Genomic DNA, 24191 nt, shown 5'->3' with positions numbered 1-24191 from the left:
CGTCAGCAATCAACGTCACTTCGGGCTGTGCAAAAGGTGCGAGTTTTCGCAGCTCCTCTCGCACGATGGCTCGGATAGTTTCACACAAGTCGTCGGATCCGAGGGCATGAACACCTGCTCTGTCTTGAAATGCGCGGCGATTGTACTGCCGGGTGCGCATCTCCAGCGTCTTCTCGATGGTCGTGGCTTCTGAGACAAATTCCTGGACGGTATTCGGTGGATTCCTCATAAGTCCAGCAAAGAGCTGTTCCTTTACTCCTCGCCATGAGGAAACGAACCTTCTCTTCGGGCATGTCAGCAGCATGGCGGAACAGTCGGTTCATCTCTTCCGCGAAGATTTTCACCTTTTCATTCGGGAGCTGCACCCGAGTTTCCAGTAATGCGGTGGCCCGTTCTTTTCGCACGACGCTTGTGAACGTTTCCAGGAAAGCGCTGCGAAAGATGTCCCAGGTTCGAAGGTTGGATTCCCGATTCTCGAACCAAGTCCTTGCCGCGTCTTCCAGGTAAAAGTACACTTGGCGCAGCTTGTCCTCTGTGTTCCAGTTATTGAATGCTGAGACCCTTTTGAACGTCTCCAGCCAGGTTTCGGGGTCATCGCTTGGCGATCCATGGAAGGTAGGCGGCTCTCTGGGCGGCTGCATCACGACAGCTGCAGCGGACACTGCAGCTGTCATCGTGCCCGTTGTCTTCGTCGCCGTGGTTCTTGGCTTGTCCGGTAGAAGTCCAAATTGAGGGGGTAGTCCTTTGAGTCTCCGGTTTGACGGGGGCGTCCGGAATATGAACCTCCACCAGATGTCACGTGGTCATGACGTCGACGAAGGCAGCAGTCAGCACGTCGGAGATGAAACTCTTTATGTGGCCGAACTTGTGGCCAGGAAACTGAAAAGCAATACACTGATAGCGGCGAACAGAGCGTCGACCGTCGATCAACTGACAAGCGGTGAAGCGCGTCGGCAATTATACATGTGCCGTCGAATATTCCAGCGTTATCGCTGGTTGTCGCGCAAGTTCTAGAATAAGCCCCAGTGTTCGCGTCTTGCGCGCAATCTTAAGAAAACGATCTACAATAATCCAGAAGCTTCTCGAACAATGAGGCGCGGATTGCGCTGAGCGATGCTGACAGTCTTTGTGGGCGAAAACCGAATACAGCAAAAGTGATAAACGCACGTTGCATTATATAGAGCAACAAGCCGAAAATATTTTGAATTCGTGTATTGCAATCTGTTCCACACCGAATAACTTGAACAGCTATCGGCCCACTAGCAATTTTTATTCCATCAGGGCAAGAGTCAGCAAATTTTTATCTGTGCAAAGAAGAGTGGACGAAAACAAGAACATAGATGCACACACAGAGCAGTGTGTGTGCATCTACGCTGCTGTCCTTGAACAGTTAAAAATTTGCTGAATCTGAACTGACTAACCCAACAACTTGTCTCACTTCAATACAGAGTGCCATAGAGTCTCCTATAAAGACAAGTGTGAAGAACTTAGCTGTTAAGTATACTAACATGGGAATGATGAGTAATACACTTCTTCGCACTTAACACTGTCTCACTTTAGCAGCTGTAATTTCGGAATTGCTCTGTCCATGTCTCTTTCTGCCAAAATGTTTACTACGACGTTGGTTGGCTGTCACGATTTTATATAATTATTCATTTCACTCATCTGGCCGTAACAAATCCGAGGGCCCTACCTCGCTGTGCACAGGCTACATAATAACCCTAGCTGTGACTGTATTTGCAGCACAACAAACACCTTTAATAATTCTGTGCTTCCATGTGCCATTTGTCTGTAGAACTGTCCTTAAGCAGATTGCCTCCAAGCTGAACGACCAAAGCCGATACATTGTAACAAGTTATTTGGAAACTATACGCCCACATGCTGAGTGATCATAAATTGGTCATTATACAAATGCTTCCCAAAACTGAAATGTGAAGTCAGTGGCGACCTTCTGCGATTATCTTACCGCAGGGTTGGGCACATCAAGCTCCGAAGACAGCTGGTGAACGTCAACCGTGAACTGTGCGATGTTCTTGAGCAGCCTCTCCTTCATGTCGACCTCGCCGTCGACCATTTGGTTGAGGAGGTTGGAGAGGTGAACCCTCGTGCGTTCAAGGCGGCTACGCGTGGGCTCGTAGTCTATGCCCACGTCGCACCAGACACTGGTCAGTTCGTTGACCTTTGCCCTGACCATGTCGCAGATCTCCTCTGTCACTTGGGCTCTGTGTTCAGAAAGAAACAAGCATGCAAACATCACTGCGGCGTCACCGTTTCTTATGGCCCGAAACTCTTGCACATTGTTCTCTAGAGGCTAACTCTTCCTTCCCGAAAAATTGTACCAAAATAGCTCTGTTTTACGAGCATAAAAACATGCTACTGATAAAATTTTTATTAACCTTGCTGGTTAACCTTGATGGCAAAGAGATACGGTTATGAGCTGCACTTGTGACAAAAATGATATAAAACCGATGAAGCTGAGCCCCAAATTATAAAAGAAACTAGAATCACAGAGCAGTTTATAACTGGTAACACAGCAAAGAAATCTTATTTTCATATTTCACCAAAATAGGCTGCATTTGAAATTTATAAAAAAAGGGGGGGGGAGGGACAAGAAACCAAGTTCGGATAGGTTGAAAAAACAGCCTTGCCATTTCTTGTGGCAAAAATGAGGTCGGAAATGACAAAGTGATAAATGTGATCAGTCACACATCACAGTCCTCCCATTAGCAGTTAGTAATCCAGTAAGATATCAAACTAATCTCACAAACATTTTACCAAAATAGTCTGCCTGTCATGTACAGCTACATACAGCTAAATCTGAGACATCAACAATGCCACTACTTGAGGCATTGTCGACATGCTAGTATGGAGCTAGTATCGAAACTCCATACTAGCATACTATAGTACATGCTATACTCGCGGACAACTTTCCTTGGCAATGAAGAAAAGGCTACGGGGGTGGAGCTACTGCACATTACTGCTCCGCGAAGTAGTCCAGTTTGGTGCGCGTTTCGAAATTAGTTTCAGTTTGTGAACCTTCCGCATCTCTTGTGACGGCTGTTGGATTATTCGAGTGGCCATGGTCGAATAATAACATTGCATACTATTCGCTTCATCTGCTTAGACAGCCATTCATTAGTGAAATTCGTTACAAGTTCCTTCGGCGAGTCATCAGAAAAGCTGGAGGGCGACGAGCGCTCACCTGAAGACGGAAGGCACTATTTTTACTGTGAGGAGCATGTGAAAGTTGCGACGTTTTTGCACATGTGAAAACGTGAACTGACACTGCATATAGTAAGAGAAACAAATTTTATATCTCCCTGGTGCGTGCTGCGTCTCTTTTCAAACAGTGTCCCATAGAAAATAGAGCAATGTTGTTTTGCTTAGTTCTCACGCAGAAAACAAGGACGCAATTGTGGGCCTTTTTTCTTCAGCGGTAGCACACTCGTAGTTTGGCTCTGCAGCCTTCTCTTCATCGCCAAGAAAAATGTCTGCAAAATATAGAATTATAATAGACAGCTTGTTTTTTGTTATGTTTAGGCTCGCTGAATGATCATGTGTTTAAGGTGCATTGTTTTCAGCTTACCAGTGCCATTTCGGAGCAGGTCCGGAGCAGTTACTAAAAAATTGCAGTTTGGAGCAGCATTTCTTTTTTGCAGCAGTTTGGAGCAATTGGAGCAGCACTTCCATCACTGAATAAGTTTCACTGAAATTTGAAGACTTATCCTTGATCCACTAAGTCATAGCTTGACTATTTTAGCCAGACCATCATCATTCACCTACTGTGGATTCTTGCAGTGCCAAGCCTTTGGGAGCCCCTCATAACGAAAGTTCTTTCTTCGCCTACAGGCACTCTCAGACACTACTTACTGTTAACATTATCCGGTGTGAACGTGGCTGGCCTTCTTGATGCATTCATCACAGTGCTGAGAAATATAATAGCTTGTGAATGCCTTACTTTCACTTGACCTCCAAATCCCAACCAGTGAAACATGAGACTAACTCCGCCAATCGCACACTTGGATTTTTGCATAGCAATTTTTCTCGCGCTCTATCTTCCCTCAACCTTATATTACAGAAAACACTTGTAAGATCGAAAGTAGAGTGTGCTTCATTGATTTGGAAACCATCTACAGCACAGCTGACATACTTGAAGCCATGTAGAAATGGTCCACACCAGGCCCGTAGCCAGGAATTTTTTTCGGGGGGGGGGCCCACTTGCTGAAAACCTTGACTTTTTGAGAAAAACACCTATTTTTATTATTTATTTTTGGTAAAAACACATACTTCACCAAAATTTCGGGGGGGGGGGGGCTGCCCCCCCCCCACCTGGCTATGGGCCTGGTCCACACATTCCATTGTAAGCAATTATTGCCACAGTGCAAGTACAGCCACCATTCAAAATTGCCTCGATCTGCCAGACAACGTCGAGAAGGAAGCTCCCCTGGTTCTCAAAGTTTCTTTTCCCAACTCAGAATTAATGCCGGTGCCACACGGCCACTTCTGTATGCGATCGCACATGATTCGGATTGAATTTCTCGATCGTGATTGGCTTCTTTATGCAAGTTGCAGAAGGAGTCACTCTCTGTTGAGAAATTTCATTCCAAAGGGGTTTAATCTCTGTCAATGGCACACAGTGCGACATCGGTATTAATAAAAAAACTCGTACCACCGCTTCATGCGTCACTACAAATTGATTACACCCACCACGGTGGCCTAGTGGTTACGGTGCTCGACTGCCAAGGTGAAGGTTGCGGAATCTAACTCCGGCTGTGGCGGCCGCATTTTCGATGGAGGTGAAAATGCCAGAGGCCCGTGTACTTAGATTTAGGCGCGTGTAAGAGAATCCTAGGGGGTCGAAATTTCCGGAGCCTTCCACTATCCCACCCCTCGTAAGCATATTGCGGTTTTGGGACTTAAAACCCACAACTATTACTACAAATTGACTACAATTTCAAAGTACAACCCACAACTATTACTACAAATTGACTACAATTTCAAAGTACAAGTAGCAAGTTTCCAGAGAAATCTGTTCTTCCATTCGTTGCTGCATGAGACGGCATCTCAACTGAACCACCTACCCGCTTCTGTTGCCAGCAAAGCTCCTTTATCGAACAGTGTAAAACATGTGTAAACCACTTCTCCATGTAATGCCATTAGCCACTGAGAGTTTGCAGTGAATACAATATTGGCCCCGAGGAGTTACGGAGTCGCCCTCTATCGGGCGCGCCTTGATTGCGTGCTAGGCAGGATACCGGCGGCGTGCTCCTCATAGGCTTTGCTGTCAGCGCTCTAGAAAAACGCATCGCGGAAGCCCTCCAGGACATTTCTCTAAGTACTTTCGGAACGAAATATGTTCCTTAGTGTCAAACTAATAATTTTCGATGAATAGAAAGCACAAGATAGTTTACAGTCGCTGTCTCTTTGCAGAAAACTGAGAGCCCGCTTCACGCGGTCACCGCGATGGAGACCCCTGAACTGGCGGCTTCTTGCGGGAAAGGTCGCCGAGGGCAAGCTATGTGAAATATCTCGTTAGGGTAGACTGCCTGTATAGCCAAATGGAGCATAACAGAAAGAAGCCTCAAGCCAGCGCTCGCACGGGCGACACCGACGGTGCGGCATGTATGTCCGTACTGATGGTTTCGCTTTCGCTTAGAGCGTGTTTTGGCACCGTGCTGTGAACTTTAGGCCGCAGAATATGATGATTCGTGAGCACACAAATAAGTACTTTTGTTCGGACGCTATCAGATCACTTCAAAAACAATTTCGTTACAGCTAGGACTTCGGTGCGCCTATGTCAACTTGTGATGTGCCGTCCCGACGACTAAATTTTTTTTGTCTGAATTCGTGTACATTTCAATGTAATTTGTCAAGTTGCCTCGCACTGAATATTGTTCGGTCTTCTGAGTGAGCAATTGCCGCTGCTTCTGTATCTTAATTCAGTGCATTCGCTTCCTTTTATGCTCACACAAAGCGTGAGCAAATTCGATGCCTTTTTAATATGTCCCTTAATTATAGTTCCCTTTGCACTCCCGTGAACTTGCCGCTGTCTGCAATCAGCAGATTCATAGACAAAAGCATCACGACTTCGATGTTGCTGGTGGAAGCAGAAGCGGTCTACGAGGCCAAGCATGTAGTTGCGTGCAACGTCAAGGACAAGAAAGAGAATACGTTCGCCGGACTTTGTACAGCAAACTTCGGCTGTCCACAAGGACCCACACGAACTTGAAGTCGCTGTGAAGAAAAACAGAAGTTATTGCAGCAATTTGCAGCTGCAAAGCAGGGTAACAACAACGCGTAGAGAGTATAAATGCAAATTTTTAATGCGCATTATTATTTGGCTGGTACCCCAGCAAGGTAGCGCCTTTTCCATCCTGCGCGAGATAAGCACCGTTATCCGGCAGGAAGCGCGCGCGAACAATCGTCTCCGTGTGCGCTTTCTGCTGCTCACCGAACATCGCAGCATCGACGCAGTAGCGAAAGCCTTCGTCGCGGAAGTGCTTGTTGTACACACGACTCGTAGCCGATAGCTGCTTGCCGGTTCTCAGCTTCACAACCCACGCTTCACGCAATTTCTTGTCGCGCGGGTACCGGTGCAGACTGACACCGAGCTCTGTTTCGTAGGTCTGGCACTGCGGCACCGAGCAGTAGAGCACCATCTTCGTCGCCTTCGCGGGCAGCCACTCTTATCACAATGGCTTTAATTGAATGTGCCTAAAAACGAGAAAACATCCGCATTCGAACAGACCACAGCGCAGGTGGAGCTTGAAACTTTCGTTTTCAAAGCACGCGGCAGCGCTCCGCAAGCAGCCGATGCGGCCGCTGAGACCACGTGATCCTGCCAAGTACGTCACGCCGACGGTGGCGCCGGCATTTCCAGTGGTGGGCCTCGAGGCCAATAGCAATGCATGCTTCACAAAATCATCCACACATCTCTCGTTGGAAACATCAGAACAGGCTGGTAAAGGACAAACCCCCTAATTTGTTTTTTAAGTTCTCTCAGGTGCAACAGTTGTGTGTTTACAATCTTCAAAAAGGCCATAGGTGAAAATGTAAGCTCATTTGAAGAGATGAAAAATTCACGAACACAAGATCTCTCTGGAGTGACACTTCGACAAGCAGGCTTTTTTGAAGGCTGTAACTGATTGCAGCCTTGAAGAAGACAAGTCTCTTTGGTCGACACACCGTGTTCACAAATTGTTCATCCGTTTATGATCTTGTGTGTTGTGCACAAAGCTGCCTCCACAATTTTCAGGATTAAAGCCACTGTGTACCTCATTTCCAGAAATTGTTGGCCAATAAGAAGATAATTCCACTAGGTTGAAAAATTTTTTTTTATTGGGTTTGCATGAGTTCAAAATAATTTTTTCCATGGAACAGGTTGTGGAACATGCAGTGAGGTTAGATACAGCTTCATGAAACAAAGTGTTCCGAACAACTCATTTCTAGCAATAAACTTAGACAATACAGGTGCGAACTATCAATGGGTGGTTTACTTGAGCAGAAATAGAAAACGTGGGAATCAAAAATGACAGAAGGTTACAAGAGGACAGTAGTAAAGCTGATAGTTAGAAGGCATCAATGTAGGCTAGTGTTACGGCAGGCTAGAAACCATTACAAACTGTTTCTGTCACGTGGGCAAGTGACAACATTTCGAAACAAGAACAGCAAGTTTTCTTGTTTGGCTTCTTGCCTACATGATACAGCTAGCAATTCCCAGCTGGACACAGCTGTTGCCTGCTATTTTGGCACCCTCTAGCTCTGGCTTTGTGTTTTGAGACTGTGGTCATTCTTGATTCTTGCCTTTTTGTTATTTAGGTTTTCGTTCCTCAAGCAAAACCATCAGTTGACAGTGAACGGCATGGTTACCAAGAACCGAACAATCGTCATAAGTAAACAATCCGGTTTAAGCACATTGTAGAGGGGGCCTCTTAATTACTTTTGACCACCTACAGTTCTTTAAAGTGAACCTCACTTTAAGTTCACGAATGATTGCAGACAACTATTAGCATGCTGTGCTAGACACCATTACGGAGCGCTACCAACTCGCCCAAGCTCCCAACCCAAGTACAAGCGTTTGCACTTAGTCCTCGCTGAAACATGGCCATTGTGGACCAAACTAGAGACCTGAAACTCAGCGTCTCAGTGCCACAGCCTTTTTGCTACCATGACAGGTACCACTGAAAAGATGGTTAACAGACGGAAAATTTGTCACTGGTGCATGACATTAGTGGTTCACAGCTGGCAGAGCAATGTCTGCCATGGAAAAGGGTGGCAGATCGGGCAAGTCTGCCCGTCACAACAAGTGGCAAGAGCTAGAGTGCTGAGCAAAAGAATGCGACAGAGCTCTAGCATTGCTATGGTTACCGTCCAGAGCTCTTGTCACACGGCAATGCTAAAACGAGAAACCATCGTAGGTCAGCATCCATAGCTCTACACACACACAAACGGGGGAATAAATTTACCGCAAACCCCTTCTCACAAACTACACCTAACAACAGGGTCGACAAATATGAAAAAAAAAAAAAGAAGAATGCGAGAAGATTCAAGTCGCACGCATTTATTTACATGTCAGAACAGTGCTACCGCTTAAACCCTTTACAGCCATACGTAACAAGTTGCTAGGCAACTCGTTCGCTCCGTGGAAATACGTAAACGGCGGTTAGGCTTTTGTCAGGCTAAACTAGCTAGTCAGTATTAACTACTTCGAAACGGCTCATTCAACGTGCAATAAACGACTTTGCTTTCGCATACCGCAGCGACTATTCTGTGGTCCAGACCACAGGATAAACCCCAGCTTTATTCTGTGGACCAGACTACAAAATAAAGTGCAGCTTTATTTTGTGGACCACACAGATGTTCTCTGACCACACAAAAGGGACTTGTGCTGTGGACCGTGCGCACCAGACATCACTGTAGCCCAAACAGCCCACTTAACGGGTTTCTCTCACAAATTGGGAGGGTTTATCCTGTGGCCTATAGTTCACAGAATAAGCACTGCGCCCTCCTCTCTTGAGGACAGCTTCTCTCGCGAATCACAATATTCGCTCGCAGTTTTGTGAATAAGTCCGGACCAAGGAGGTCATTCCAGGCATGGTACGCGAGAAGGAAGACGCTTATGCGTGAAAGGTTCGAAACGCGAAGGCGAAGCCCACGTTTGGCATGCTTGCTGGTCTGACATGCCAAAGCAGGTGAACTTGGTGTGAATTGAAGCAGCAAGAAGAAGGTGTGTAATAACAAATGACAGCGGTTCTAAAAATTTTGGGACCTGATCTATCGCGTGTGTAACACTTCAGTCACTTTCACCACAGTACATTTGTGTCATGCAAAGAAAAAGTGCACTAAGATCTGCACAGGAGACTCAAATTTTGAGCGATCCCCCCGATTGTGCGAACACGGCCACAGATCTACCGAAGAACAGCACCAACGTCACCGCGAGAATGGAACTGAAGACACACTTTAGTCACTTTCACCGCAGTGCATTAGTGTCGTGCAAAAAAAAAGTGCACCAAGATTGGCAAGGGGCTACTTTAGCTGTTACAGTAAAGTTTTCAGACGTTGACGATCTTACAAGTACTCGTTATACGGCGCGTCCAAGTGTATGTACTTAAGTGACAAAGTGTGCTGTGTCCAGTGACAACTAGTAGGTTGTCAGCCGCAGATAATTTATAATGTTTCTATTCTGTAACCTCCCTTCCAAAGTATTAAAACATGTTATAAAACCACTCAATTCTTGGCCAATACCCCACAGTGGGTGTGAGCCAAAGTTGAAGGTGAACAAGAACAAGGTTGTTGCCAATCTTATTGCGCTTTTTTTTTTTGCTTGACACAGGTGTACTGCGGCGAAAGTGGCTTAGGCGTTGCGTACTCGATGGATCAAGGCCATAAAATTTTATACATGCTGTCATTTGTTATTGTTTTCTTTTCGTGGTGGCGTCAGCGTTCTTTTTTGGATGATTTATGGCCGCACCCATTCAGAAGTATTCCTCAAAATTCGAGTCTCCCGTGCAAATGTTAGTGCACTTTTTCGCATGACACATCGTACTGTGATGAAAGTAACTTCAGAGTTCCGCACGCGATAGATCAGGTCCACGAAATTTTAGAACCACCGTCAGAGCAGACCACAGAATAAACCCTCCCAATTTGTGACAGAAAACCATTGTCAAGAGAGGTGGGCTGTTTGGGCTACAGCGCAGTGTGGTGCACACGGTCCACAGCACAACTCTATTTGGTGTGGGGTGTGGTCCACAATATAAAGCTGCACTCCATTTTGTGGTCTGGTTCACAGAATAGGTTGAGATAGGTTCTGTGGTCTAGTGCACAGAAACTGTCGTCACGAGAGGCGGCCTGCTTGGGCTACAGTCATAGGCGTGCGCAGGGGGGCGGCCGCCCTCCCTAGTCACCTAGGAGGGAGGGGCGCAAGGTCTGGCCCGCACATTGACATTAATAGGCAGGGGGGGGGGGGGGCGCTGCGATGAACTTTCGCCCGCCTAAACCACAAAATAAAGCTGCACTTTATTTTGTGGTCTGGTCCACAGAATAAAGCTGGAGTCTATCCTGTGATCTGGACCAAGAATAGGCACTGCGTTCCTATACGGCGTCGCTACTCTCGCCTGTGTTCTTCAGCGGTCAAATAATGCGAGGCAACAATCGTACTTGGGCGCGTCAAAATTGTCACAAACGCGTCCGCGAAATTTGATGCATTTCCAGCGCTTCATAGAAATAGGTAAAAAAAACGCAGCACAAAAATACTAGGGAACAGTAACAACTAGTACTAGTAAGAACGCCGGCGTTCCCCTCCTTTTTTTCAGTCTGTCGCGTGTTTCTCTTTCCTATCACTGTCGAACGCTGGCATTGTATTAAACGTCAGTATTCCGCCAACTAGGCCAGAAACGCCGCAGTGCACGGACATGACAATTGACACTAACGAGAGCACCTATCGCAACGGGAAGCGCATGGCACGTTTAGTTTACTAAAGGCCAGAGACGTAGGTTTCTCATTCGGCGGGGCGGGGGCCAGCGTCAGTCGGCGTTGACCGGAGTAGTCAAACCGGACCGAGCGTGCGGTAAAGACAATAAGCTTGGCAGTGTTGAGATGAAAAGTATTCGTGCGCAAGGTCCATTCCACCACTATGCTTCTCCAGAACAATACACAACCGCCAATTAAAGATACGGGGCCCGACGGGGGCGAGTGAACACCCCTTGCCTGGCGCCACTGCTAAGAGCACTACCGGCCATGCCGCCGAAGTCGGCCTACGACATTTGCGCTAAGTTTGTATTAGCTGGTGATTAACAGCAATGTAATGTCACTGTCGGCTGCAAAGTCAAACGGGGAATGTGCGAGACGCGTGCGTCTAACATGTGCGCCTCGCCCCATACACTAGAGAAGTCGTGCTCACCTCAGCTCTTCAATTCCCGGCATATCCGCCATGCCGAGTTGTCAGCGGGGAAAAAAATGTGATGGAAAACAACCCGTTCACGGCCACAAATTATAAGTATGCGGCTGAACGTTCTTGACCGGCAGTCCCGCCAGCTGAAGTCGCGGCATCCGAAACGTTTGAACAACCGTCAACAACTCTGACCAATCGTTGCTGCTGCAGAGAGCACTTATATGCGGCCGATGACGATGGCGCTGACGTATACATCCCTTTCAATCCCGAGTTTTTTGTAGGGTAGAAAAAAATTCTTTTCATGTTCTTTTCTAGTTAAGAGGCTATGAAAAGCATGCAAAAAATTAGGGAAACCATAAGTGCACGGGAGAATTATGTCCAGAATACTGCTGGGGATTCCAAACACGATATATCGCCTTGCGATATGGACATGGCTAGAGTGACCTAGAATAGGGGGAGTGTCCAAAGCGCCGGCTCCCGCGTGGGCCTTTTGCCGTGAACTCCCGCGCCGCGCCGCTGCTGCGCCGGACCCGTGGGCTTTCCGCGCTCGGGAAGCGCGCGGAAAGCGAGGGGCGTCTGCTACGCGCTGCAGTTTTTTGCGTCGCGTTTCCACACAGGGCACTTGAAGTCTACTTAACTTAAGTAATGCGGTGCGGAATGAAGCTTATCCATCTTTAAGCGTTGTGTTAGTGCTGGGGCAACAACAGAATGAAAAAAAATCATGTGTCAAGCGGCATCAGCGTGGCCTAGTTCCGGTCACAGAGTTCGAGGACGTTGGTGCGTGTGTAAAAACGCGCAAAACAGACCCGCACAAGCAAAGAACGAAAAGAAGAAAACCCTATTCGCAAGAGTAATCGAGCAATAGCATCACGCATGCACGAATTCAGAGTTATAAAAAAAGTAAATTGCACGCGCAGTCAGCTGAAATACTTGCGCGCAGTGAGTTCACGAGCTTTTTACTCATAGTCGCCACTGGTTTGCTAGCCATACGCACACCGCTTTATTTGAGAATGCATTAGCCTCCACAAGCTCTTTATTATGTACGGAACACACCGGGAAGACGCAAGGGAAACAAAAAAAAAGATAAAAAATAGTAGAGATGGCCATACGACCGCAGTGCTGTTGGCTTATATTTGTTTCTGAGGTAGCGTACAACAAGGCTCACCGTACGCAAACATTTGAAAGAAAAGCAATGCCAGGTAAACTAACCTTATTCCGCAAGTTTTTGCATAAAAGGCGTAATATAGAAAATGCTTTACAAATACCCAGGTATCATGAAACAAAGTTGCAAATGCCCCCATTCTTGCTGTACAAGCTGCCTGAACGAAAATACGGTGTGTGTATATATATATATTTATATATATATATATATATATATATATATATATATATATATATATATATATATATATATATATATATATATATATATTATCGCATGTTACATTGTATCGCTGAACGTCATAATGAAACGTTCGCGCGAGATGCGTCCATTGCTTCAAGCCACGAAATGAAAACAGTTTCAAACCAATCATTCTCAACTTCACATGTTTTCACGGTTCTCGGAGGTTAGCGTTCGGCCGGTTCAGAGACTTTACGAAAAGATGTGGACGAGTAGTTACATAAACTACAATTGTTTCTGCGGCAGTTGAGTGCGCGCCAATAGGGCACCCGACCGCAATTTCCCGCTTTTTCCTGATGACCTCAATATAGCGTCTACCACAATTTCGTGTTGAAGCTCCGGAGTACTTAAATAGCGAGTCTGCTGATCTCTTGAATAAATATAAAGAGATGACCAGACGGTTAAAGCAAGCCTCTTTTGTCCCGCAGATGCGTGCAATCAGCTGCTCTGAACTGAGAATCACGTTTGTTTTCGGGCGATCGCTTGTAACATGAAGTGAGGCATACACGATGTTGCACTGTTATCGTTTCATTTTCTTTGGTTTGTCTTTTTTTTAACGCTAAAGCCTTAGATGCCTCATCAAACGTAGCCAACACGAGTGATGCACAAAATCATCACGCGATGACGTCGACAGAACTTGTGACGTCACTATGACGTCATTCAACGTGACGTCATATGATGACGCCATCACATGACATGGTCGCTTTCCATTGCCTCCGTGATCGGCCCACGATGTAGGCACCCAAGCAACGCTGGCCGACTGCCGACGTTTGGCTGATCACTGGCAAATAGCCGGCAGCCGACTTCACTGGCCACCAGACATCCGAAAAGGGTCGGCCGGAGGTGCGCTGCCAGCTACGTCGGCACTAGATCGGCTGCACGATTCGCGCCACCGTCGGTGGCCGAGTGAACGCCGAGCGCGCCAAACGCTTGTCGGCACTTGGTCGGCTGCACGATTCGCACCACCGTTGGTGGCCGAGTGAACGCCGAGCGCGCCAAACGCTTGTCGGGGCGACAAGTCGGCAACACGTCGTGCCGGCCTTGGTTGCCGGCAGAGGATTCGAACAGCGTGTATTATTTTAGGGTAGCATAAAATACACTGCAGGAAGTGTAAACAACTCCCACAGTGTGATTTTTTAAACATTACAAAAATCAGCTGTGACACACAACATACTTGTGGTCCTTGAGCTGATTACACCAAGTGGTAGAGATTATCTGTGCGAACAATCCAAATACATTATTGACTAAACAAAAATAATAGCGAGCCATTACATTCGTGCATGGTTTCTCCAGGCGTGCATATCTACTTTTAAAGATTTTTTCGAGACCATCATTCGCCAAGTGTGCGACAGTATTTATATACATGGGCGTTAAACTAGGCTTTTGTCGTTGTTCGATGCTTAAAAGTGATTCTTACAAAAATAAACGTGACTGAAGCAACAGTGAACTTCTGCCTAAATTTTGATGGCATAAATATTAAATCGTAAGATTTCATTCCAATTATTGCAAACTCAGTGGCTACAGTTAGTCAGTTGCAGTAGGTAAGTCAGTGTAATTTTAAGGTCATTAATGAACTTTATTTAGATAGGCGATTATTTATTTTGCTTTTTCATGCAAGTAATTTCACCCGCTTGCATTAAACCGAGCTCACATAATACATTTATGTCATTTCTGAACTAAAACGGCCATTAAAAACCATTCTGTATAATCTAAAAGAAGCATCGTCTGTATACAGACAACATGAAGCATGAAAATTTTTGCGTGCTGCCCGAGCAGCGCTGCACACCCAAACAGTCTGTGGATAGAGAGACGCAGTGTTTAGTTCTAACAGCTAGTCCTTTATTATGTAATTTGCGCAATGTAATGAGTAAAAGTTCTTATCTTTCGCTGACGGATAAGTCAGGCAAGCGGAAATACCATATATGCTATGTGAAAAAAACTCATCAAAAGGCGTGGCCGCAATGTAAGATTTTAGTACCAATACACGAACAAGAAATATTCTTTCAAGTTTGTTAGAGCGAACACATAGCAATGGCAATCCACTGAAGACTCGCGCTGTGAAAAATAAAACGCAGGAGGCGGAAAAGTGCGGGAAAGAAGAGGGTCAGAAGGGACCGCGCTGCTCTACAGTATAGAGCGTGGAGTGAAAAGCACATTTAAAAAAAGAAGCAAAAAAACATGCGCTACGGCGGCCTGCGCCCCGGCAGGTCCCGGTGGGGAGAGGGAAACTTCTTTTTTTCCGCTGTTCTGCGGTTTTCTTTCTCAGCGTGGAGCCGCCTCCTCTTTCGAAGAAGCCGCACATCTGCAGGCCCGCCGTCAGTGCCCAGCAGTGCTTTTTGCCGCCAAGATAAGAAAATGGGACACGTCCGAAACAGCACCGCTAAAGACTTGCGTTTGTCAAAATTTACGCGTGTACGTCTAGGTAGCAACAAATTTTCAATTAAGTTAAAGCGAATTTATCTTTTTTTTTTTATTGTGCAATGTAGTTACACCTTTACCTCCCACAGATAATAAGCTCTGGCTGAAACCAGGGAACTATACAGTTACGATGGGTATATTCCCCGATATGCCTATTTGAAAAGTTTCTGTTATCCCATCACTTTGTCAGAGGTCGCCTTGTATATGTTTGTGACATTCATCTTTTTAGCACAGCATTTCAAATAAAAATGAACCCTTGTTTTTAATAAAAGACAAAGCAGGTACACCGTAACCTACATTATAAAGAAGTTAAAATACTGCACAATTAGGATATCACTGCCTCAAGATATGAAACAATGCCAGTCAGAAGTCGCATTGTGGTCGTTTTATACGTCTTGAAAATACTAAACAAAAAGATAAGCGAGCGAATATGATGCATGGAAATGCATGAGAAACATTCCGCTGATTTGTCTAATCTTCTTACTCATACGTATAAAAGAATCGCATATAATGGAGCATTTGCGGCGGGTAACGCGCAACGCACACTGCTGTTCTGTTGGATCAATGTTAATAAAATGTTCGCTAGTTCCGTTATTTCACAGAATAATAATTATCCATAGGAGCAACACGTGCTTAAAACTGGACGCTGTAGCTTTATATTTCTATGATTCTATGGACGCTGTAGCTTTATATTTCAAGACGCATTAGACAAAGGTATAGCTAGTGCCTCGCGGTAATCTGCCGTCGACGGTGCCTCGCATGAAAAACGAAAAAAAGTAATAAAATTACATTGCTAATAGTAGACGCTTCACGTGCCGTTGACGATGTGTGTGGCTGACTGTCTGCGCAACGTGAGCGTACAGTACGTTTCTACACATATGAGAGCTTAATTATCAAGTCCCTTGCCGACGCACCACATGGGACCAGGTGCACTGCTCGACACCGTTAGATTGATTTATATATTTGTCCAGCCTTACACCGGCTGTATAGAGTGATGAGGATTTGTCAGCAGAGCTCATCAATCTAACGCCGTTGTTATCGAAAACAGAGCAAAATAACGCGACGTGGTGAAAAGTATTCGTCGCTGATCGAGTGACAAGTTGAACACCGGTCAATTTTACTTTGAAATTCAACATTTAGGTTTCGAGCTAACAAGCGCGAGCGCGTTCGGGCAGTATGTTGAGGAATAAGTCATGTAGTGCAGCTACAAACGCGATGACGTCCTTTGGTCAAACAAGGAAAACAGCAATGACCGTCGTATAAGGGAAACTTCCGGCTAAGGAATAACATCGAGTTTTGCTCTGAACTGACTGAAGTTAAGCTATTATTCGGATGCTGACTAGACATGCGATGGCCATAATGATGAGCGCATGCGTTGACTCAATAGGGAAGTTGGAATTCGTCGGCGTTGTGAAGAATTATTCGTTTGGAGACATATTGTTAAAATATTTTTATAACCTTGAGAAATCGCAAGATTTGAACACTCTGGAGATCAATGTATTTGCCACCAGGAAGTACATAACGGATAAGAAAGTGCAATCACACGAATTTATCTTTAATGTGGCTTTACAATGGTCCATTGGGCTGCGGTATAGAATTGACTGAAATAGTTCGCAAATGGCACGTTGATTGTAACCGACCACGTATATTACACCATCTATTAGTAATAAAGGTTATTGAAAATGAATTAATTCAATCTTTCTCCCATCGGAAAGGTTTTGGCTGCTTTATAGCGAGCCCCCCAAAATATTAATTTCGTCACACGAAACGTGCGAAATAGACATCTCGCGGACTATACAACCTTGCTGGAAAACTTCAGCTGCGTGTTTCAGGGGCGCGAAAGCTCTAACTGATTATATGAAAAGCTGAATTGCCAAGTGATCTTAAAATCTGGCGTTCTTGCAGCTTATTAAATGTCCATCTGTCTAAGAATGATGTCGCATTTGCAGTTCTGCTCCAATCAATAACCCCAGCACTAAAGTTATGTTTGCTGTGCCTCAGCATTCCCGAATCCAGCCGAATATTTCTGATGTGCACGTTAAGTATTTGACTAGGAAAAGGTACAATTACGGAGTTGGTTAGGGGCGGAATTTAAATGTCGAAGTTTTTCGCCTGTTTCGCAAGAAACTTCGCAACCTTTAGCGATCGGGCCGCCGAGAATCCTCCGCCGCATTGTCATGAGTACCGATCAAGCCCTACCTCTTATGATGAAGCACTTATATGCTCAATGTACAGTGGTACGACATGAGTGCTTTTCAAGTGTACTGAGCGTTTACGGTTTCTGCTTGAAGCTCAAGAAAACGTACCGCCTTTGCATGCATTAGATGCGCACTTGAGTTGAACAACAGCAATAAATGGGAACAAATGCGAGTGCCGAGCAGAAATTTAATTTTGATCGTGATACTATAGCGCGCTAGGCTCTATTAAAATATCTACGATTTTGAACTGTCCACCGAAAATTATCACCCCCGCCTCCGCCTTGTCTATGAGCTCAAGTGGAACAGTTCGGCACTTCTGGAACGCTAGCACGGTGCTCACGCTTTAGCACTGTCGTGAATATAAATATATGATTGATCTGATCGAGCCGCATGACAAAGGGAGGACATCAGATATAATGGTTACATATAGAAGTGTGCGAAGATTGAACATTTGGAATATCGAATCGAATATCGTCATACTTGATTCGGTCTTCGGGAATAGCCCATATGCGTTAATACGAATATTTCAAAATATCATCTATGCCCAAATAAACACGAAATTAGCGTAAAAATACGATAATTTCTACGGTCATAAGCTATACGTCGCTTGCAGAGCCAGAATTCGATACTCCGCACACACTGAAGAGTTTTAAAATTTCTAATGGGCGTCCGGAGGGGGGTGCAAGGGGGGGCAGCTGCCCCCCTTGGAATTTTGGATAATAATTTTCTGTGCAGTAGCAGTAAGCTACACAGCTTGATTAGCACACTCCAGTCCCGCATATCCGCGTGAAACATCATTCAGGATTACCAGCCAACTTTGCACGTTACGTACTACTATGGACTAATCTTGCCGGTCATGTCACGGCAATGAAACAAAAGCTACCTATGCTGTATGCCCCCTCCTCCTCCCCCACCCTCTGCTGATGCACCCCCCTGGAAAAAGTTCTGCGGACACCCTTACTACTTGATGCTCAGTTTATGGTTTTCATGTTAATTTGTTTTAATGTTAGAGTACCAACGATATTTTGTGTTAACAGCGAAAACGGTTCAATTCAAATTCGATCCGCTTCTTGCACGCATTAGCGCTGCCCTAAAATGTTCAGGCATGTGCTTCAGTTGAAATTTCCCGCTCCTTTTTTTTCTCACCCGAAAGAGCTGATATAAGCAACACGTGCGTTCCTCCGAAAAAAAAAAAAAAAGTGGTGAGATCTCTCTCCCAGAAAGAATGACAAGGCCTGAAAGGAGGAACGGTATGTGCCGGTCTCCGTCGTGTTAAGAGGGAGGCGGGGCGTGCAGCGGGGCTACCATAGCGGGGCGCCGGACCCCGCACCTCTCGCGTTTTCTTTTTTTTCTTTGTCACAGCGCTGGGGGGGGGGGGGGGGGGGAGCAAGCTCCATGCGTCAGTTCCCGCCAAATTGTAGCTCTTTCGAGCGAGGAGGTGCTGAAACACTGCACAGAGACGGGCAAGCACTCAGAGGCATTTCGTTTGCCTTGATCCTGGAGGCGGCCTTCTGCCATTGCTGAGGATTTGAAGCGAACTCGTAAGTGGCATTTTATTTCCTCGCTGTATCGCATGGTGAGTTTTGTCTAGCGACAAAATCAAATTTTATTTGCACAATTGATGCGTCAATCTGGTCGTCTCTTCTAGCTGGCAGATCAGAAATGTTCAGGCGAACGGCGGTTATATTTGTCCGTGGACCCAAGACTTCGTTGACGGGCAAATATGTCAGATTTTCTTGTTTTTTATTTGTGGCATCTTATTGTAAGACCGTGACATATCTTGCCGTTTTCTCTAGGGAACCCTGCAACAAGGACTGTAGTGTGAATAGCGTGCTGCGCTGCTCTCGCCAACTGAAAAGAACTCTGGTAAGATGCATGCTTGGTTACGAAAGTCTCACGCAATCGCTTTTCACATTGAATTTGGTCGCAGGTGTGCTGTAAATGCCGACTGCACAATATGTGACTGGCCCGCGGCTGCTTTGAAGGTAAGATTGTGTTCTCATTATTCTATTTATTGTACCATTTGTTTTCCAGTGACATAGCCAACAACGAAATCCATCCTCTCTCCACATATTATCTAGTCTGTGCGCTGTGGAGCTTGAAGCACTTCTCGGAATTTCAGCACACTCGCATTTATTGTAAGTGCAGTGTTTTTCTTATTTGTGCAGCGACAAAATTATTTTGTTTAGTTGTGTGAATAGAGTTTCTAGACGCGACATGTCTGTGCAACTGCAACTGGTCAAGTAAATAGTCTACCTTTCTCACAGTATTATTCATTGTTGTTTCAGTTTTTCCCGACAGAAGAAAAATGCAAGTCTAACATCTCGACGGTAAAACGTCGCATCTGCGCACAGGGCCAAGAGCACGAGAAGTGGCCGAAAGAAGGGAGCCGATCCAACAGGAATGCCATCCGTCTTTATATTTATATATGTCAGCGTTATCATGCCGTGATCACATGGACTGTACGGTTGCGTTGCACAAGGGCTGATGCAAACGCTCCGTGCGAACAATGTTGCATGGAAAATTAGTGCATCTATACAATTGCAAAATAAAGATCTAAAGAGAGAAAACTTATATTCACGTCTTTCTTTTATTGCGTGTTACGTATTAACACGTTAACAAGTGCAGACCCTTAGAGGCGTTTAATTCCGTCTTACATGTGCACTCTGCCCGTAATTAATTCAGATAGAGTTAAACGCCTCTATAAACTGCCCGTTCACATTAAATACGACACGCATCAACACACCAGAAAAACAATTGATGCGTTTTGTTAGAACACGCACAAAAAATAAGAAAAAAAAGCAGAGCAATACTAGCGAAAAACGTCCGCAACCGACCCACGGCCGTCGGTAAATCGACGCTTATGTAAGGTCGGGCATTAGTCAACCCGCGAGCGGCATGCACTCGGCCTCGTCGGCCACGGTGGACGGGCCTACATTGGGTGCCGACGCAGGCCCACATGAGGCCAATGTCAATCCCCGAGACCGGCCCTACATCGGGTGCCAAGGTTGGGCCAACGACAGTGCAGTTGGCCAGCGACGTCAGGCCGACATTTTGCCAAGGATAAAATGTTGCTTGGGGCAATGTAAAAGCAGGTGAGGTGCAGAAAGCTTGCAATGCCTTCGATCCTGTGGGCAGTCCGAAACCACGTTATGTGCAGAAAGCTTTCGGAGAGGGGCGAGGGAGGTTCAATGCATCGACTGACGAAAAAGATGGCTTTCGCTTTCGAGTCATCTCAGGCGAATGCATAAGGGACCATCTTTTTTTTTTTTCATGTAATTTTTTTGCATACATTTTACCTACGCGGTCAGTTCTTCAATATGCATGGGTAAGTCTAACATGTTGACATCGCTATTGGTGACCACCACGTTTTTTTATAACCTGACGGAAACAAATCGTCAGACCACACATCGTCAGAATTATTTCTGGCTAAAAGCGGCTTTGCGCGCCATACACCATATTATTATTGTTAGTCGTTACGCAAATGGCAAGCATGTCAAGTTAGTGATGCATATGACCTACCGGTCGTGTTGGGCATACGTACATTCGTGCCCCTCCATGCCAATTTTCGTGTATACCAAGTGAACGAGACGCGAGTTACGCGAGTAATCTTTTACTTTTGGTGCCGCGGCCACGCCGACTGACACATTCGGCTTCGCGTGAAATGGCTTGAAAGAGCAGAGCGCCGGAGGCAGCCTTGTAAAACAAATTAAATGCACTAAATAAAAGATAGGATATGAAGGTTGCAAACGCGTTGGCATGCATGAGCTAGTTACTACGTGCATGTGCTACGTTCTCCTGGTTATCTCCAGTTTATTCTCTCCTGCAGCAAGTTTACGTTCATCATTCCACACGAAAGTAAGCTAAGCGCCTTTTCTCACGATGATGTGCGCGCAGGATGCGTTCCTCAAACAGCCGCGGAAGCGTGGACCAATGCGGTGACAAACCAGCTGCAAGGATATATACAAAAACCCCGTTTCACAACACTCAAACGCGCTCTCTGTGTGATGAGTCGCTGCAGTATTATGTTGCAGTGACGCAGTATTAAATGTTGCCCAAATTTCCACAATTTTAGCAAATAGCGGCCAAAATATCACGCGCGTAGCAGACGCTCGCCGCTTTGGCGCGGCTTCCGCCGCGGAGAAAGCCCACGGGTCCGGCACGGCAGCGCCGCGGCGCGGAAGTTCACCGCAAAAGGCCCCAGCTCCTCCCATGTATTCGCGCGGCGCTTTGGACACTCCCCCTATTCTAGGTCACTCTAGACATGGCTGCTATGTAGTGACGCAGAACTATCGATGGTACTATCGATACTATCGATAGCGGAGTCACTATCGAACTATCGATAGTAAAAAATACTATCGATAGCGCTATCGATAGTAAGTACTATCGACAGTATAAAATCAACAGCGCGAACTCATTGCAGCATAAACTTGGTTCCCCGCGCGTGCAGTACACAGAGGAGCCAGAGGAGCAGGCTGAAGGGCAAGAAAGTTGACATGCCTGTGTTCTTCACCAGAGTGCTTCGCTGACACATGACCATAAAGCCAAACTGTTCAGCTGTAGCGGAAAGGAAGCTGTTACATGTGGTGGTACTGCGCGGCTTCAAATTTATATTGCATTTTATGATTCCAAAATACAAAAAATTATCAAGAACTCAGTTTTTTAATCGTAAGGTGTAACTGGTTGCTTTTGAATACGAATTGATGGACATATTCCGCCATTTTCACTGCGGATTTAATTTATTTCTCTCGCCCAAAATTGCTCATCAATTAAGCGAAGCTGATGGTAGGCTATCGCAAATATTTTCGCAATATGGCCAGCCAGCAACAGCATCATTATTCGCACCACTATGGATAGTTTGTCACGTGGTTGTGAGGGTGAAGAATGCTGCAGAAAGAGTGGGAAATACGAAGTTTCTTATTTGGGGGAACTTGTGCCCAGAAAATCAGAACTCAACATACAACCGATACACGCGCTACACACTGATAGCGGCGAGAATAGTCGCTGGCCGCCGAATAATCTGATGATCGGTGGAACGCATCGTCTTCTATACATCAGTCATCGAACATTCCAGCATTATCGCTGGTTCTCGCGTAAGCTCTCGAATAAACGTGACTATTCGCGCCCAGCGAGTAATCTTAACAAAATGATCTCAAACAATCGCGAAGCTTTTCAAACGTTGCGGCGTGGTCTGCGTCAAACGCTCGGAGCATTCAATTGGTGAAACCCGAATGTATCAACACAAAGCAATAAACACGAGTGCCAGTATTACTGATGGTATACCGACTGGATTATCGATAGTTTGTCGATAGTAGTACTATCGATAGTTTGTTTACACTATCGATAGTTTAAAAGAAACTATCGATACTATCGATAGTCAATTTACCGATAGTTCTGCATCACTACTGCTATGACAAACACCGACATCCCGAAATATTTTCCGACTGTGTTAGGTTAGCAGTTAGTGTGCAAGCTTTCTGAATTCTTCCATTGCATGCTATGTTCCACCATGAATTAGATGCTCAAAACGTCAAGTACATCAACAGTTTCTTCCATTGTTTATTACTGAAAGCATGTTGTAGGGATGGTATGTTTGAGATAGATTTTGCACGTACCGCAGATCCATATCAGTATTATCGTCACCATCTTTCAAAGTAGCATTTCGCGTTGTTAGTTGATAGTTTCTGAAAGAAGAAAAAAACTCGAAAGTGGTTTGCGTCGGTCGCGTCGGTGGTTCGCAAATATCCCAACTAGTTCCTGGACACTGATCTCGAAGGTGATGCTTTAGCTCCATGCAAATGCATCGACGTTCGAAAAAAAAATGACAGAATTCGCATGACATGCATATTTTTGTTGGAATCTTTGGTTATTACTTTTCATGTTGTTAACTGGTTAACTGGTGCACTGAGTTTGTGTGCTATGCCTAATTTGGCAGTTGCAGGGTGGTAATTAAGGCATAGTCTTTGAGATGGCAGACTTGTCTACAATCTTTCTGGTGCTCCTGCCAGGGGCTGAAGCCAATTAAATCCTTGTGAAATGTTTGCCGAAGGTTCAACGCCCTAGTAGCACCGAATCAACCGAATGCTGACACAATGTTGCCGCCACATTGAGAAAGTTCAACGTTGTGGCAACTACTAGGGCGGTGTGCACACTAGCATTGGAGTGTACTAGAATATTCTAGTACACTCTACTAGCATGTCCCAACCGATCTGGACAGAAGATAGTCAACAACCCAATGGGCAACCAATAACTTTGGGACGTCTATCGGACCACTTTACTGGATATTACGTACATCCGGCGGATGCACGACAAATACCGTGGGACGTTCAACGGGACGTCCGCAGGACTATATGGCGCAAAGGAATTGAACATCCCGAGTTAATCCCACCGGGCGTCAAAACCGGATATTCGGACGTGCTTGGACGTATGCAAATTCAGTAAAAATCTTACCCGACGTCCAGAAAACGTCCGTGGAATTACCCATATGCTGGATACAGTGAGGCTTTTGGTCATTATCACGTGCAGAGCTGGACTTTCTGTGTATTTTTGGCACCTTCAGGATATCATATCCTGAAGGTCAGGGGCGTAGCCAAGGGGGGGGGGGGGTTGGGGGGGTTCAAAACCCCCCCCCGAAATTTTTCAGTTTTGCTTGCGTATATAGGCACGCGCACATACAAACGCACGCACGAACATACATAAAGTATGGTTGAACCCCCCCCTCCCCCCGAAAAAAATTTCTGGCTACGCCCCTGCTGAAGGTGCCCAAAAATCCACAGAAAGTACA

At 45.7% G+C, this 24191-nt stretch overlaps 2 protein-coding genes across 2 annotated transcripts in view; one reads left to right on the top strand and one right to left on the bottom strand.

Annotated features, from left to right (window-relative positions):
• Positions 1-11588, bottom strand: part of LOC119383954 (protein regulator of cytokinesis 1) — a 67143-nt gene extending 55555 nt beyond the window's left edge. Inside the window, exons 1-2 of the mRNA XM_037652232.1 lie at positions 11399-11588; positions 1967-2222 (exon numbers count right to left, since the gene is read on the bottom strand). Of these exons, the coding sequence (XP_037508160.1) occupies positions 1967-2222; positions 11399-11430 (288 nt within the window). The 5' untranslated portion in view covers positions 11431-11588. The remainder of the gene's footprint in view (positions 1-1966; positions 2223-11398) is intronic.
• Positions 1-24191, top strand: part of LOC119383956 (KRR1 small subunit processome component homolog) — a 368573-nt gene that overhangs the window by 96429 nt on the left and 247953 nt on the right. The gene's annotated exons all lie outside the window — the stretch shown is intronic.

Source organism: Rhipicephalus sanguineus, chromosome 2 (genome assembly GCF_013339695.2).
Source record: "Rhipicephalus sanguineus isolate Rsan-2018 chromosome 2, BIME_Rsan_1.4, whole genome shotgun sequence".
NCBI lineage: Eukaryota > Metazoa > Arthropoda > Arachnida > Ixodida > Ixodidae > Rhipicephalus > Rhipicephalus sanguineus.
The sequence above is the reverse complement of the archived record's forward strand: the minus strand, read 5'-3'. Positions and strand labels throughout refer to the sequence as shown.